The 16,528-nt window shown below is 49.0% G+C and overlaps 1 protein-coding gene across 1 annotated transcript in view; it reads left to right on the forward strand.

The window, feature by feature from the left end:
* The first annotated feature begins 674 nt into the window (after positions 1 to 674).
* The window catches only part of LOC139791758 (collagen alpha-1(VII) chain-like), a 128,618-nt gene continuing 112,764 nt past the window's right edge, over positions 675 to 16,528 (forward strand). Inside the window, exons 1-8 of the mRNA XM_071734356.1 lie at positions 675 to 744; positions 3,580 to 3,760; positions 5,673 to 5,832; positions 6,356 to 6,449; positions 8,030 to 8,203; positions 10,646 to 10,806; positions 14,452 to 14,581; positions 16,226 to 16,342. Of these exons, the coding sequence (XP_071590457.1) occupies positions 675 to 744; positions 3,580 to 3,760; positions 5,673 to 5,832; positions 6,356 to 6,449; positions 8,030 to 8,203; positions 10,646 to 10,806; positions 14,452 to 14,581; positions 16,226 to 16,342 (1,087 nt within the window). The remainder of the gene's footprint in view (positions 745 to 3,579; positions 3,761 to 5,672; positions 5,833 to 6,355; positions 6,450 to 8,029; positions 8,204 to 10,645; positions 10,807 to 14,451; positions 14,582 to 16,225; positions 16,343 to 16,528) is intronic.

Genomic DNA, 16,528 nt, shown 5'->3' on the forward strand with positions numbered 1-16,528 from the left:
CTTAGAGCACCTTCCAGTGCCTGAAGGGGCTCCAGGAAAGCTGGGGAGGGACTTGGGACAAGGGCCTGGAGGGATGGGACCCTGCGAGGGGGGAAGGGTTTCCAGCTGGGAGAGGGAGATGGAGAGGAGATTCTTGGGCAGGGAGGGAGGGAGGGAGGGAGGGAGAAATTGTTTGGGGTGAGGGTGCTGAGCTTTAGAACCAGGTTGCCCAGGAAAAGAGTCTCTGCCCCATCCCTGGCAGTGTTCAAAGCCAGGTTGATGGGGCTTGGAGCAATCTGGGAGGGAGGTGTCCCTGCCCATGGCAGGGGGGTTGAATGAGCTGAGCTTTCAGTTCTCTTCCAACCCAAACCATTCCAGGATTCTGGTTTCTTGGGGAGGGAGGGAGGGAGAAATTCTTGGGGTGAGGGTGCTGAGCCCCTGGGTGCCCAGGTTGCCCCCAGAAGCTGTGGCTGCCCCATCCCTGGAGGTATTGAAGGTTGGATGGGGCTTGGAGCCCCTGGGCTGGTGGGAATTTTCTCTTTCATGTCAGGGGGTTGGGACTGGGTGAGCTTTAAGATCCTTTCCACCCAACCCATTCTGGGGTTCTACCAATGCCTCTTTTCTTCTGCAGGTGAATGTCTCTCCAGGCTGTCTGCTGACTCCAGGAATCCAGCAGATTTCCTTCCTTCAGGAAAATGCTGTTTGCCCAGATCCTTGCCCTGGCAGTGGCTGTGGTTCAGGACAGAGCTGGGGCCTCTCAGGAAGGTGTGTGAGTGACAATTGGCCATGGATGCAGCACCTGGGGGGGATGCTGAGACACATCAGGGTGACAAAAACCTTTCCCAAGCTGCTCTTTTGTGCTGCTGCCATGGAGAAACACACAGAGATGTGGTCATGGTGGGGCTCATCCCCTCCCTGGCTCTCTGTGCAACCTCAAAATGAGCTTTGGGGAAGAAAAGGACCCAAAAAAGAGCCTCTTGGAGATACAGGATGATCCAGGGTATTTCTGTAACCTCAGGGTCCTGCAGGAGGGGGGAGGCTCCTTGTGAGCATCCTACAGAGTGAATCCAGAGCTCCCAGGGCTGTCAGGGGTTGGGTAGAAGCCAGGGGGTCCTATCCCTCTCCAAAATTTTTCTGCAGCAAGCAGCCCCCAGGCTTTGGGGGTGTAAACTCACCTGGGCTAAAACAAGTAAATTCACCAAGGAGTTAATGGAAGCTTTGGCATCAGCTGCAAAATTAACTTGATTAAGTTCTGCCCATCAATTAAGCCCAGGTACTCAGCTCTGGTGCTGTTTAATTCAGAGCTGAGAACAGTGCAATAAATCAAGGTTTACAGATGTCTCTGGCAAACCTGTGATTGATGAAACGTGGTAATTTCAGAAGTGCATGGAAAATTTCAAATAAAATCATATCCCCCTGTGATTAATACAGCTGTCTCTGGTGGTATTTTCTCCAGAAGGTACCAATCCAAATATATTCAACATCACAGGTTTCCAGTGACAGCTTCAGGTACCTGATCCAAACTCCAAACACTCTGGCTTTCATTCCCAAACCTGAACCCCTCTGGAAAAGTGCTGAGCTCTGGCTCAGCATCTCACAGAATGGACTTTGGTTGCCTCTTTTTACATCAAGTGTAAAAACCATCCTGCCCTGATTAATCCCATGGAATTCTTGCTCGTTGTCTTTCTCCTCATTATCCCTGAATGCTGGGGAAGCAGAGGAGTCCCTGAAGATGGGAAATGTGGGAGCCAGGCTGGGAGAGTTGGGGGTGTTCAGCCTGGAGAAGAGGAGAGCTTAAAGCAGCTTCCAGAGCATGAAGGGGATCCAGGAAAGCTGGGGAGGGACTTGGGACAAGGGCCTGGAGGGGTGGGATGAGGAAAAAATTGGCTTTAAACTGGAAGAAGGGAGATGGAGAGGAGATCCTAAGGAGAAGTTGTTTGGGGTGAGGGTGCTGAGCCCCAGGTTGCCCCCAGAAGCTGTGGCTGCCCCATCCCTGGCAGTGTCTCAGGTCAGGTTGGATGGGGCTTGGAGCCCCCTGGGCTGTGGGAGTTGTTTCCCTGCCTGTGTGGTTTGGAATGAGATGTTCTTGAAGGTCTCTTCCAACCTGGGTGCTGCCCCAGCCAAGGGGTGCATCAGGAAATCAATGTGGGCACTCAAGAAGTGGGCACCTCTCTGCCTGCCAGAAAAAGATGTCTCCATCCATGGAGTGACAGGAAAAGGGGGAAGGGTTTCCAGCTGCAAGAAGGGAGATGGAGAGGAGATCTTAGGGAGAAATTCTTTAATTTGAGGGTGCTGAGCCCCTGGGTGCCCAGGTTGCCCCAAGGAAGTTGTGGCTGCTCCATCCCTGGCAGTGTCTCAGGTCAGGTTGGATGGGGCTTGGAGCCCCCTGGGCTGGTGGGAGGTGTCCCTGCCCATGGGAAAAAGGTTGGAATTGGATGAGCTTAAAGGTCCCTTCCAACCCTGGAAATCCTGTAAGTTTGTGCAGAGACCTTAGAGCACCTTCCAGTGCCTGAAGGGGCTCCAGGAAAGCTGGGGAGGGACTTGGGACAAGGGCCTGGAGGGATGGGACCCTGCGAGGGGGAAGGGTTTCCAGCTGGGAGAGGGGAGATGGAGAGGAGATCTTGGGCAGGGAGGGAGGGAGGGAGGGAGGGAGAAATTGTTTGGGGTGAGGGTGCTGAATCCTCCCAGGATGCTGAAGCAAAGAGGGAGAGGGGAAGAAGGGGAAGCAGGAAGGGCTTTGAGCCTGGGGATCCCTCCAATTTCTTCTGAGGATGAGGTGGATGGGATGGAATCCTCTGTTTGGTCAATTCTGGTCATTTCTCTTGTCTGTTCCTCCCCACAGGAGGGTTTCAGGTGGGACCTCTTGACTCCTTTTCTCCTTCTGGAGGGCAAAATGTTCCTCAGAGCTGAGCAGTGTCCTTGGCTCTGCAGCCCATTCTCCAGCAGTAACTATAACCATGGAGTGGGCTCAGTCCCAGCAGCAGCCACTGCCTGAGAAACTTGCTGTGAATTTCAGCAAGTGCAGCTCCTGACAAGAGACTGAGCTGAAAGCAAAAGCACAAGGCAGAAAATCCCCTTTCTCCTGGCCCAAACCAGGGCACCTACCCATGAAATAAATTTATTGGATGCCTAAAGAAAATTAAATTCAGTTGAGACTGGGCTGGTTTTGGGTTGGCAAAGGCTGCATGGCCAGGTGGTCCCATGTCTCACGTTGGGTCTGAAGAGCCTGGTTGGGTGGGGTGGCAGAGATGCAGCATCCCCAGGTTTCAGTGGTGTTTTTCTCTACACCTCTGCAACCCCTGGGTTGTCCTCTTCTTCCCATCATGTCCTCCAGACCTCCACGCTTCGATGGACCTGCACCTCAGTGCTTGTGCTTCAGAGGAGAACCCTCCTCAGGTGGCAACACCAAAATGGGGAATTTAGAAGAAGTTAAAGAGCCTTTCCCTCTGGGAAGAAGCCCATGCTTGGCCTTGGACCTAACCCTGGACTTTCTTCCTCAAGGGTCTCTCTTGGGGTTCCTCGTGGCTTGGAGGGGTTTCTCTCCAGGCTGGCTCATCATATAGTGTGGAATAAACCTTTCTTCTCCTCTTCTCCTTTCAGCCTGCAGGACAGCAGAGGTGGCAGACATTTTGTTCCTCGTGGGGCTGTCACAAGGGGCAGGGAAGGGGAGCTCAGAGGTGGTCAAGGATTTCATCAGCATCCTGGCACGTTCCTTCGAGAAGGCGGCGATGGGCAGAGGGGGTGTCCGGCTGGCAGTGGCACTCTACAAGGAGAAACCAAGGTGAGTGAGTTCATTTTTCTTCACCAAAAGGGTTTTCCAGCCCTGGAAAAGGCTCCTCAAGGCATCACCAAGCCTGGAGGTATTCCAAAGCCATCTAAACGTGGTGCTGAGGGACAGGGTTTGGTGGTGGCCTTGGAAGCGCTGGGTTAAGGGTTGGACTCGGGGACCTAAAAGGTCTTTTCCAACCAAAATGGTTCAATGATTCTGCCACCAGCTCCCCATTTCTGTGCCCTCTAGGTGGGCAACCATGTCCCCAGGGTTAAAGATCTCTTTTGTGCTGCTCAGCTGAACCATTGCAAGAGCAGAGCAGGAGTCCAAGCCCCAGTGGTGTCACCAGAGATGCTCAGACACCAGGAACTCATTAAGGATTTTTTTTAACACAGCTACAAGAAATTCCCTGCTGTCCAGTTGTAGGCACTCACAGGGCTCTGAGGCTCACTTCCTTGGCCTTTTTTTTTTTTTTTTGCATACACACACACTCAGTGTCACCATCTGGATGTCACCATCACTTCTGCTCCTGACCTTCTCCAAGCATCCTCGCGGGAACAACAGAGTTTTCTTCCTTCTCATTCATCCAAATCCCCCCCATTTTCTCATTCCCAGGATGAATATTGAGCTCACAGATTATGTGACCATCGAGGAGATGCTGGTGGCAATCCAGGATCACAGAATGGACTCTGGTTGCCTCTTTTTACATCAAGTGTAAAAACCATCCTGCCCTGATTAATCCCATGGAATTGTTGCTCGTTGTCTTTCTCCTCATTATCCCTGAATGCTGGGGAAGCAGAGGAGTCCCTGAAGATGGGAAATGTGGGAGCCAGGCTGGGAGAGTTGGGGGTGTTCAGCCTGGAGAAGAGAAGGGGAGAGCTTAGAGCAGCTTCCAGAGCCTGAAGGGGCATGTCCCAAGTTTTAAAGATCTCTTTTGTGCTGCTCAGCTGAACCACTGCAAGAGCAGAGCAGGAGTCCAAGCCCCAGTGGTGTCACCAGAGGTGCTCAGACACCAGGAACTCCTTAAGGATTTTTTTTAACACAGCTACAAGAAATTCCCTGCTGTCCAGTTGTAGGCACTCACAGGGCTCTGAGGCTCACTTCCTTGGCCTTTTTTTTTTTTTGCATACACACACACTCAGTGTCACCATCTGGATGTCACCATCACTTCTGGTCCTGACCCTTCCCCAAGCATCCTCGTGGGAACAGCAGAGTTTTCTTCCTTCTCATTCATCCAAATCCCCCCCATTTTCTCATTCCCAGGATGAATATTGAGCTCACGGATTATGTGACCATCGAGGAGATGCTGGTGGCAATCCAGGATCACAGAATGGACTCTGGTTGCCTCTTTTTACATCAAGTGTAAAAACCACCCTGCCCTCATTAATCCCATGGAATTCTTGCTCCTTGTTTTTCTCCTCATTATCCCTGAATGCTGCAGAAGCAGAGGAGTCCCTGAAGATGGGAAATGTGGGAGCCAGGCTGGGAGAGTTGGGGGTGTTCAGCCTGGAGAAGAGAAGGGGAGAGCTTAGAGCAGCTTCCAGAGCCTGAAGGGGCATGTCCCCAGGGTTAAAGATCTCTTTTGTGCTGCTCAGCTGAACCATTGCAAGAGCAGAGCAAAAGTCCAAGCCCCAGTGGCGTCACCAGAGATGCTCAGACACCAGGAACTCATTAAGGATTTTTTTTAACACAGCTACAAGAAATTCCCTGCTGTCCAGCTGTAGGCACTCACAGGGCTCTGAGGCTCACTTCCTTGGCCTTTTTTTTTTGCATACACACACACACTCAGTGTCACCATCTGGATGTCACCATCTGGATGTCACCATCACTTCTGGTCCTGACCCTTCCCCAAGCATCCTCGCGGGAACAGCAGAGTTTTCTTCCTTCTCATTCATCCAAATCCCCCCCATTTTCTCATTCCCAGGATGAATATTGAGCTCACGGATTATGTGACCATTGAGGAGATGCTGGTGGCAATCCAGGATCTCTCCTTCAAAGGTGGAAGCTTGAAGACAGGCTCAGCCCTGGCATTTGCAGCTCGTGCCATGTCTCACCTGGACACGGTCCCAGAGGATGCAGCAAAGGTGAGGGTTGTCACCTCCCTCCCTGGTGTCACCATCAGGAGGGATGAGCCCTCTGCTTCTTTACCTGAAGGCCTGGGTGAGCTGGTTGGGTTTAATTTGATTAAACCCAATAATTTAATTTGATTAAATCTGATTTTTAATTTGGGGTTGAGGCATCACATTTTCAGAGGGGTTCAGACCCTTTTTGGACCTTTAAGGTCCATCAAGCCCAACTGTTAACCCAGCACTGCCAAACCCACCACGGGTTGGACTTCACCCAAGGTTGTCAGTGGGAAAATCCTACAGCCATCTCTGTGGCCTCCTCATATTAAAGAATCCCACAATATTTAGGTTGGAAGAGACCTCCAAGCTCATCCAGTCCCACCTTTGACCATAATCAACTCCTAAACCATGTCCTTAAGAACCAGATCCAAATGCCTTTTAAATCCCTCCAGGGATGGTGACTCCCCCAGTGTCCTCTGAATGAAAAAAACCCCATTTCTTGTGTTTTTTCACCCTCTGCCTCTTACACCACCTCTTGTAGGTAGTTGTTGTGATCACGGATGGGAAATCTGGTGACCCAGTTGAAGATGCAGCCCGGGTCCTGCAGGATGGAGGGGTGACAGTGTTTGCTGTGGGTATGTCTGGAGAAGTTAGGTGGAGCCCCACCAGCAGGTAGGGTGTGGGCACCAGTTCACACACTGGGGGAAGATTCCTGATCCATAAGATCCCCCTTCTCCAAAAAAAAAACACTGCACCCATCCTCAGGCTGAGCCACCACCAACTGCAGCAGTGCAGGACCCAAGTGCTTGGGTGGCTTTCCCAAAAGGGCTTTGCCAGTTCTAGAAATTGTTCCCCAGGAGTTAAAATGTTTTGGTGTGGGATTTAAAAAAAGGAAAGAAAAAGGGGGGGAAAAAAAGGGGAAAAAGGGAAAAAAAAGAAAAAAGAAAAAAAGGGGAAAAAAAAAGAAACAAGGGAAGGAATAAGGAAAGGGAAGGGAAGGGAAGGGAAGGGAAGGGAAGGGAAGGGAAGGGAAGGGAAGGAAAGGAAAGGAAAGGAAAGGAAAGGAAAGGAAAGGAAAGGAAAGGAAAGGAAAGGAAAGGAAAGGAAAGGAAAGGAAAGGAAAGGAAAGGAAAGGAAAGGAAAGGAAAGGAAAAAGGAAAGGAAAGGAAAAAGGAAAGGAAAGGAAAAAGGAAAGGAAAAAGGAAAGGAAAAAGGAAAGGAAAGGAAAGGAAAGGAAAGGAAAGGAAAGGAAAGGAAAGGAAAGGGAAGGAAAAAGGAAAGGAAAGGAAAGGAAAGGAAAGGGAAGGAAAAAGGAAAGGAAAGGAAAGGAAAGGAAAGGAAAGGAAAGGAAAGGAAAGGAAAGGAAAGGAAAGGAAAGGAAAGGAAAGGAAAGGAAAGGAAAGGAAAAAGGAAAGGAAAAAGGAAAGGAAAAAGGAAAGGAAAAAGGAAAGGAAAAAGGAAAGGAAAAAGTATTTTTACTTTTGAAGGTTTCTCTTAATGGGGTTCAGAGACTGACTTCAGCCATGTAGATGATGTCCATCCAAATAGTTTCACAGGCAAGGAAATGTTTTGGCATTTCCCTTCTCCCAAGGGCTAATGCAGTTGTTCATTCCATGTCAAATCCATCCCTTCCCCAAACATTTCAGAGGAAAAAAGGATCTGCTGGTTGTGTTCCCTTGGAGAGGACAACCAGGTCAATTCTGACCAATGTGAGGTGAAAAATTAGAGGAGGGTTGGGTCTTTGTGGGGTTCCCCCCTTCATTTTTAAAATTCCACCCCAGGAAAACCCTGCAATTATCACCCAGCATCCCAAAATCCCTTTACTTGCTCATCCCTCAGCAATGTCTGTATCCAATGGGAAGGATGAGACCAGATCCTACTCTGCTCCTTTTCACCCTGAACCCCAAGAGAGATTTTCACCTCTTGACCCATTAGCAACCTCTAAATCTCCTAAATCCCTAACCTCTTCCCCTAAATCTCTAACCCCTAGATTTCCCTAAATCTCTAACTTCTTTAGAGATTTTCTCTAATTTCTGGGGAAAACCTTGACCTCTTTTCCTTGTTTTTTTCACCTTCTTCCCCACTGCCCATCCACCTGGAGTCTCCATTCCTTGTTTCATCCTTCCCTATGGCCACCAGGACTTCCAAGCTCCTACTTGACATCCCTGGCCTGTCCCAGGGAGAGGGTGTTTGATGTCCTCTTTTCCTTTTCTAGGAATTAAGGATGCTGACAAGGATGAGCTGACCCAAATAGCTTCAGATCCCCCTGCAGAACACCTACTTTACGTTGAAGATTTCCACCTCCTCCACAACCTGGCCCCCAAACTCTCCAGCAGGCTCTGTTCCACTGCCTCAGAGCCCCCAAAACCCATCCAACAGACCCCAAAAGGTGAGTTGGGGCTCTCCCTTTCATCCTCCTCAAACCAACCCCTTTCCCAAGCCTTGGATGAGCCCATCACACCTCAGAGATGGATTTTCCACACCCTCTGTGGTCATCTTTAGACCTTTAGACCTCTCCTTTGGAGAAGCAGCCATCCTCCTGGAGTATCTGCTGCCTGGAGCTCACTGGTCCTCTGGGTTTTGATGGATTTTCATCTCCAGGGTTTGTCTGGTTGTCAGGGTTTAACACTGCCCTGGCAATTAAACCAAATAACTGATACTGTCTATTAATTCCCCCTCATCTCCCTGATAGAGAAAGGAGAGAGAATAAGGGAGAGAGACTGATGGGTTGGGAACTAAACTACACAGCTTGAATGGAACAGGAATGAGAAATAGGAAAAATGACTAAATCTCTACAAATCTACAGGAAAATTGATCCCAGGTTCCTCCCCCCTTTCCCCCAAGAACTCTCCCATCCCCACTGAGGCTGCAGGGCAGCCCTGGGAAAGTCCAGGCTGGAATCCTGGGCTCAGGAGCAGTTGGGAGCTGGAGGCAGGAACACACAGATTCAGGCTGGGATGGATCAGGAGCAGAGGCAGAGGAAGGGATGGAATCCTCCCAGGATGCTGAAGCAAAGAGGGAGAGGGGAAGAAGGGGAAGCAGGAAGGGCTTTGAGCCTGGGGATCCCTCCAATTTCTCCTGAGGATGAGGTGGATGGGATGGAATCCTCTGTTTGGTCAATTCTGGTCATTTCTCTTGTCTGTTCCTCCCCACAGGAGGGTTTCAGGTGGGACCTCTTGACTCCTTTTCTCCTTTTGGAGGGCAAAATGTTCCTCAGAGCTGAGCAGTGTCCTTGGCTCTGCAGCCCATTCTCCAGCAGTAACTATAACCATGGAGTGGGCTCAGTCCCAGCAGCAGCCACTGCCTGAGAAACTTGCTGTGAATTTCAGCAAGTGCAGCTCCTGACAAGAGACTGAGCTGAAAGCAAAAGCACAAGACAGAAAATCCCCTTTCTCCTGGCCCAAACCAGGCCACTGGTGATAGCAGATCCTGGCAAAATGAGCAGCAAGGGGCTGGGGCAGCATTTCTGCCCCTTGGCACCTTTCTTTCATCCTGGGCTTCATCCACAGCTCAGATGGAACTTTATTCCTTGCTGGAGATGCAAGGAGCAGCCAAAGAGCTCTCCAAAGAGACCCAGAGCCCTCCCCAAGGAGATGCTGATGCAATCAGCCCAGTGGTGATGGACAAGGAATTTTTTTTTTGTGCCCCTCTCTTGGCACATCAGCTTGTGAGAAGATGATGAAAGCTTGGGGCGGAGCTTGACCCAAGTCTTTAAAGGGTCCTTTTTTCTTTTTTTTTTTTTTTTTTCTTTTTCCTTTTCCTTTTCTTTTTCCTTTTCTTTTTCTTTTTCTTTTTCTTTTTCTTTTTCTTTTTCTTTTTCTTTTTCTTTTTCTTTTTCTTTTTCTTTTTCTTTTTCTTTTTCCTTTTCTTTTTCTTTTTCTTTTTCTTTTTCTTTTTCTTTTTCTTTTTCTTTTTCTATTTCTATTTCTTTTTCTTTTTCTTTTTCTTTTTCTTTTTCTTTTTCTTTTTCTTTTTCTTTTTCTTTTTCTTTTTCTTTTTCTTTTTCTTTTTCTTTTTCTTTTTCTTTTTCTTTTTCTTTTTCTTTTTCTTTTTCTTTTTCTTTTTCTTTTCCTTTTCCTTTTCCTTTTTCTTTTTCTTTTTCTTTTCCTTTTCCTTTTCCTTTTCCTTTTTCTTTTCCTTTTCCTTTTTCTTTTCCTTTTCCTTTTCCTTTTCCTTTCTTTTTTCTTTTTCCTCTTCTTTTTTTCTTTTCTTTGTTTTTTTTTTCTTCTTCTTCCTCTTCTTTTTTTTTATTTTTTAATCTTTTCTCTTTTTTTCTTATCTTTTTTCTTTTCTTTTTTCTTTAGTTTTTTCTCTTTTTTTCTTTTTTTCCTCTTTTTTTTCTTTTCTCTTTTTTCTCTTTTTCTTTTCTTCTTTTCCTCTTCTTTTTTTTCTTTTATTTTTTCTTTCCTTTGCCTTTTTCTTTTTTTTTTTTTTCTTTCTTTTTCTTTTTTTTTTCCTTTTCCTATGGTTCTCCAGCACTTCAGGCCTTCCTGTGACCTTCCATGGAGAGTTCAAGCTTTCTGGCAGACTCTTCCCTGGTGGCAGTGAGGAGAAAGGCAAGGAAAGAGCTGCTGCCCGCTCCATGAAGAAGAAATTTCCAGGAGAAATCCCACCAGACCCAATTTTTTTTTCCCTTTCTTGTGCTGCCAAGGAATTTACCAAAAAGAAAACTTGGTGGGGCAGCTTGGAAACATCTCCCAGCTGACCATCTCTACCCAAAACTTTCTTTGCCTTCACCACGTTGGCTCCATCAACAAAATCTCTTGCACGTGTCCAGCTCTGGTGCCATCACGACCCAACCCAAAACTTTTTCCTTCTTCTTTTTTTCCAGCTGAGGAGATCCTTGGTCCCCAGGACCTCCATGTCAGTGAGCAGAGCCCCAGCTCCCTGAGACTCACCTGGATGCCAGCTACAGGGAGGGTGAGGGGCTACCACGTCCATCTTCATCCCTTGCTGCCCTCAGGACAGCCAATTGCAGAGGACCAGCAGCAGGTAGAGCTTCGTTTCCATCTTGCAGAGCATCAGTTGAAGGTCTGAGGGGTTAATTAGGGGTTAGGAGACACCATCATCTTCCTCAGCCATCCCAGTCAAAGCCCAAGGCATGGGCAACATGTCATAGAATCATGGAACCAGAGAATGGGTTGGGTTGGAAGGGAGCCCAGAATGGGTTGAGTTGGAAAGGAGCTCAGAATGGGTTGGGTTGGAAGGAACCCACAGAATGGGTTGGAGGGGACCACAGAATGGTTGGGTTGAAAGGGACCAGAGAATGGTTTGGGTTGGAAGTGAACAGAGAATGGGTTGGGTTGGAAGGAACCACAGAATGGGTTGAGTTGGAAAGGAGCCCAGAATGGGTTGGGTTGGAAGGAACCCACAGAATGGGTTGGGTTGGAAGTGAACAGAGAATGGGTTGGGGTGGAAGGGACCACAGAATGGGTTGGGTTGGAAGGAACCCACAGAATGGGTTGGGTTGGAAGTGAACAGAGAATGGGTTGGGGTGGAAGGGACCACAGAATGGGTTGGGTTGGAAGGAACCACAGAGTGGGTTGGGTTGAAAGGGACCAGAGAATGGGTTGGGTTGGAAATGAACAGAGAAGAGATTGGGTTGGAAGGGACCAGAGAGTGGGTTGGGTTGGAAGGGACCAGAAATCAGGTTGGTTTGGAAGGGACCAGAGAATGGTTTAGGTTGGAAGGGGCCACAGAATGGGTTGGGTTGGAAGGGGCCACAGAATGGGTTGGGTTGGAAGAGAGCCCAGAATGGGTTGGGTTGGAAGGAACCCACAGAATGGGTTGGGTTGGAAGGGACCAGAGAATGGGTTGGGTTGGAAGGAACCACAGAATGGGTTGGGTTGGAAGGGACCACAGAATGGGTTGGGTTGAAAGGGACCAGAATTTGGGTTGGGTTGGAAGGGACCAGAGAATGGGTTGGAAGGAACCACAGAATGGTTTGGGTTGGAAGGAACCATAGAATGGGTTGGGTTGGAAGGAACCATAGAACGGGTTGGGTTGGAAGGAACCCACAGAATGAGTTGGGTTGGAAGGAACCACAGAATGGGTTGGGTTGGAAGAGAGCCCAGAATGGGTTGGGTTGGAAGGAACCACAGAATGGGTTGGGTTGAAAGGGACCAGAAATTGGGTTGGGTTGGAAGGGACCAGAGAATGGTTTGGGTTGGAAGGAACCCACAGAATGAGTTGGGTTGAAAGGGACCAGAGAATGGGTTGGATTGGAAGGGACCACAGAATGGTTGGGGTTGGGAGGGACCTCCAAGATCATTTCATCCCAACCCCCTGCAATGGGCAGGGACATCTCCCACCAGCCCAGGTTGCTCCAAGCCCCATCCAACATCAACATTCCTGAATCTTGAAGCAAAACCCATAGATGGTCCATTGGATTTGCAGATGTGTTGGGTGCTTGTGCTGATTTTTGGCTTTGCTGTTGGGGTGGGATGGATTTTCTGGGTGGGATGAGGTGGGAAGGAAGGGGGGAAGAAGGATGGGGCATGGAACTGGCAGAACCTTCATTTGGGTTGCTGAGAACAGGTCAGTGGGAAGCTCTTCTTTCTCTCCTATGATCCCACCTCTCAAATCAGCCCATCCAGTTCTCCAGCAGCATCCCCTCTTCCTCTTGCTGTTCATCTTGGTAACATCTCCATGGATTTAGGTGCTGAATTTTCCATGTCCTTGTGTGAAAGGTGCTGCCCTGGGTACCACCTTGCTCTGGTTCAGCTTGGTTTCACCCCAGAAGTCTTGAGAGCAAGACTGAAGGCAAGAAATGTCTGCCTGAAAGCTTTGATTTCAGCACAGCTCTGAAAACATAAATTATTAAGGTTAAGATTATTAATTGCATTAATTGTTAAGATTCTGCTTCAAGAGAATTATCATCCTTGGTTGCTTCAGAAGCTCTGAAGAACAAAGTGGAAGCACCAAAGTTGTCTCCACTTCTCTGAACTCAGATTAAACTGAAATCTCCCTCAATGAGCTGAAAAGAAACTTTCTTGGCCAAGGTTGGTCGTGTTTCCTCCATATTTTTTATTAAGGGGATTGAGGATCACCCTCAACTTTGTGCTGTCTGAGTTTCCATGGAGTTTTTCTTCTGGGATAACTCATGAATCCCACCCTTGGCAGTGTCCTGGGTCAGTGCCAACTGTTTGGAGCTGATGCTTTTTATGAGGCTGCTGCTCATGGAAGTCACTTTGCACCAGATGTGCAGCCTCATGCTCCTAACCTGCTGCAAAAATCCCGGAATGGGTGAGGTGGGAAGGGAGTTCAGAGCTCATCTCCTTCAAGCTCCATGTCCAGGGACACCTCTCATCCAGCCCAGGTTGCTCCAAGCCTCATCCAACCCGGCCTTGAACACCTCCAGGGGCAGCCACAGCTTCCATGGGCAACTTGTCCCAGGGTCTCACCACCCTCAAATTAAAGAATTTCTTCCTACTGTCCAACCTCAATCTCCCTAAATCTCATCTTGCCCCATGAGCTGTAGCTTAAAGGTCATTTGAAACTCTGAACTAAAAGAGCCTGAGGGTTGATTGAGTCCTCTCAGCAGTCATGTGGTGTAGGTTTAGTCACAATTCTGTGGAACACAGCAGTGTTTGGAAAGATAAAGAAAGGTCTTGAATTCTTGCCATGTTGAAAGGTTTGAGTTGTAGGATGTTCCTAGAGGGCTGAGGTGGGAAGGGAGCTCAGAGCTCATCTCCTCCAAGCTCCATGCCCAGGGACACCTCTCACCCAGCCCAGGTTGCTCCAAGCCTCATCCAACCTGGCCTTGAACACCTCCAGGGAGGGGGCAGCCACAACTTCTCTGGGCAATCTGTTCCAGAGTCTCAGCACCCTCCTCCTGAAGAACTTCTTCCTAAGCTCCAGGCTGAACCTCTTCTCCTGCACTTTCAAACCATTTCCCCTTCTCCTAGCACTGGACACTCTTCTGAAAAGTCCCTCTGCAGCCTTCCTGGAGGTTCCCTTCAGGGATTGGGGGGCAGCTCTAAGGTCCCCCTGGAGTCTCAACACTCCCAGCTCCTCAGCCTCTCCTCATGGCAGAGCTGCTCCAGCCCCTGGATCATCTTTGTGGCCTCCTCTGGACTCATCCCAACAGATCCATGTCCTTCTTCTGCTGGGGACACCAGACCTGGAGGCAGGATTGGAGCTGGGGGTCTCCCAAGAGCAGAGCAGAGGCTGGGAATCCCCTCTCCTGATCTGCTGGCCCTGCTCCTCTGGATGCATCCCAGGACAGGGTTGGATTTCTGAGCTCCAGGAGCACACTGCTGGCTCACCTTGAGCTTCTCACCAACCAACACCCCCAAATCCTTCTCTCCTGGGCTGCTCTCAACCCTCTCTGTACCCAGCTTGTAACTGGGACTGACCTGACCTGGATGCACTTGGACTTGTTGAGCTCTAAGGTCCCCCTGGAGTCTTCTCCAGGCAGAATAATCCCAGTTTTCTCCTGGTAGCAGAGCTGCTCCAGCCCCTGGATCATCTCTGTGGCCTCCTCTGGACTCATCCCAACAGATCCATGTCCTTATGGTGGGGACACCAGACCTGGACACACTATTTGAGGTGGGGTCTCCCAAGAGCAGAGTAGAAGGGATGGAAACGTGGGTGTCACAGAGGTGTCATGATGCTTTTTGTCCCCCTGTGTGACAGATTGTGGTGGATGGTGACAGAAACACCGTGCTGGTGACAGATCTGAAACCCAACACCAAGTATGTCCTCATGGTGAGAGGTGTCTATGCAGATGCCCTGGGGGAAGCAGCAGCCATCCAGGGGAAAACAAGTGAGTGTTTTATTTCTGGAGTCCATCCCTGTGTGTTCCCCCTCTGGGTGGGCACAGGAAAAAAAAAAAAAAAAAAAAAGAAAACAACCCCCCAAAACCAGATGTGCAAGGAGGGAAGGGTGGATGGGCAGGAGGAACAGCTGGGGAAATGTCCATGGTTTGGGGTGTGGAGGGTTGTGGGGGGGATAACCCATGTGGTTATCCCACTTGGAAGCAGAGGGTCCATCTTCTGATTTAATTAATTACCAGCAGGACTGAATCAACCTCAGCTGGGATTCAGGGAGCGTGAAACCCCCAGACCTGAGATGACAAAATTTTTGGAGACCTTGGGTTGGGAAACACCAACGTGGGTTTTATGGCCAGATTTATCCTTTAAACACCTTGGGTTTGGAAGTGGATGGTCTAAAAAGTCTGGATTGGCACTTTACATGCACTTAGGGCTTTGTTTCATTCCAGGTGAACCCCAAGGTGGCCTTTAGGAAATGTCCCAACCAGTGATCTCTGGTCCCATGAAATGATCAAAGCCCCTGGGATTGCAATCAGATTCCTTTCCTGTCACATGGCTGTGATGTTGAGGTTCTTGGGAAAAAAGGACCAAATTCACTCTGGGCCAAACCTTGGGGTGCAAGACCATGGGTCAGAGGTGATGGGTGGAGCAGACTCTGTCCCCAAAATCCCTGCATTACTTTAAGGTGTTTCAAGTTTTAAGGGTGCATTAATTCTGCTTCCCTCCCTGGTTTTGGTGAAGCCCCAAGTCATGGAATCATTTTGGTTGGAAAACACTTTTAGGAACGTCCAGTCCAACCATTAACCCAGAACCACCAAGGCCACCCCCACCCCATGTCCCTCATCCCCACATCTCCAGGGCTCTGAAACCCCTCCAGGGATGATGGGGACTCCAGCCCTGCCTTGGGCAGCCTGGGCCAGGCCCTGACAACCTTTTTTAAGAATAAATTGTTCCTTCTATCCAATCTAAACCTCCCCTGGCACAACTTGAAGTAATCTACTTGGCCAGGGGTTTTTGAAAAAAATTCTTCTTCTCTTCCATGTCTTTTCCCCAACTCCCACACCCTGTGATGTCTTAAATTGTTTGTCTTCTTCAGGAAAGGTCTCTGACCAGATGAAGAAATAAAGTACTCATAAGGACTTGCTAGGAATCAGATGAAATGTCTTTTTGGGTGGAAATAAAGTCATTTGATCTCTTCTCATATTAACAGAGAATGGCTGAGGTTGGAAGGGAGCTCAGAGCTCATCCCCCCCAAGCTCCACGGGCAGGGACACCTCTCATCTAACCCAGGTTGCTCCAAGTCTCATCCAACCTGTTCCCAACTCCCTTGAAAGAGGAAACCCACAAACATTTTTGTTTTGAACTTTTTTCCACTCACTTTTCAAGCAGACAAGGGCTTGGTGGGAGTGGGGTACAAGGGCTTGGTGGGAGTGGGGTACAAGGGCTTGGTGGGAGTGGGGTACAAGGGCTTGGTGGGAGTGGGGTGGTTGCTTTTGAGGTTCCAGCCGAGAAAAGGGGGAGAACTGGTGCTGCTCACCTTTGTGGCTCTGTTTTTGAAGAGAAGGGATTTTTCTTTGCCATGGTGCTTCATTCCAGCCCTCTCCCACCATTTTCTGCAATATTTTTCTGCCCCAAAGCACCTCTTCCTCCTGTCACCAATTTCCGTGTGGTAGAAGAAGGACTTCATAGCTTGAAGGTGGCTTGGACACCTCCAGTGGGCAAACTGGAAGGCTACAAAATCTACATCCCCAGAGGTAAATTCTGACTTTATTCATTTTTCTCAGAGTTGGCTTTAAAAGGAGCAGTGACCCAAAGGCAGGGAAAATGTCATTTTGGCCAAGGAACAAGACAGCACAGACCTCCTGGAAGGAGCTCCTGGAAAGAGGCCAGGTTTAACCTCTTCCAGATAGTTTGATTCCCCCAGGATAGGGGAGAAGAGA

The sequence above is a fragment of the Heliangelus exortis genome, chromosome 1 (assembly GCF_036169615.1).
Source record: "Heliangelus exortis chromosome 1, bHelExo1.hap1, whole genome shotgun sequence".
In the NCBI taxonomy this organism is placed as follows: Eukaryota; Metazoa; Chordata; class Aves; order Apodiformes; family Trochilidae; genus Heliangelus; species Heliangelus exortis.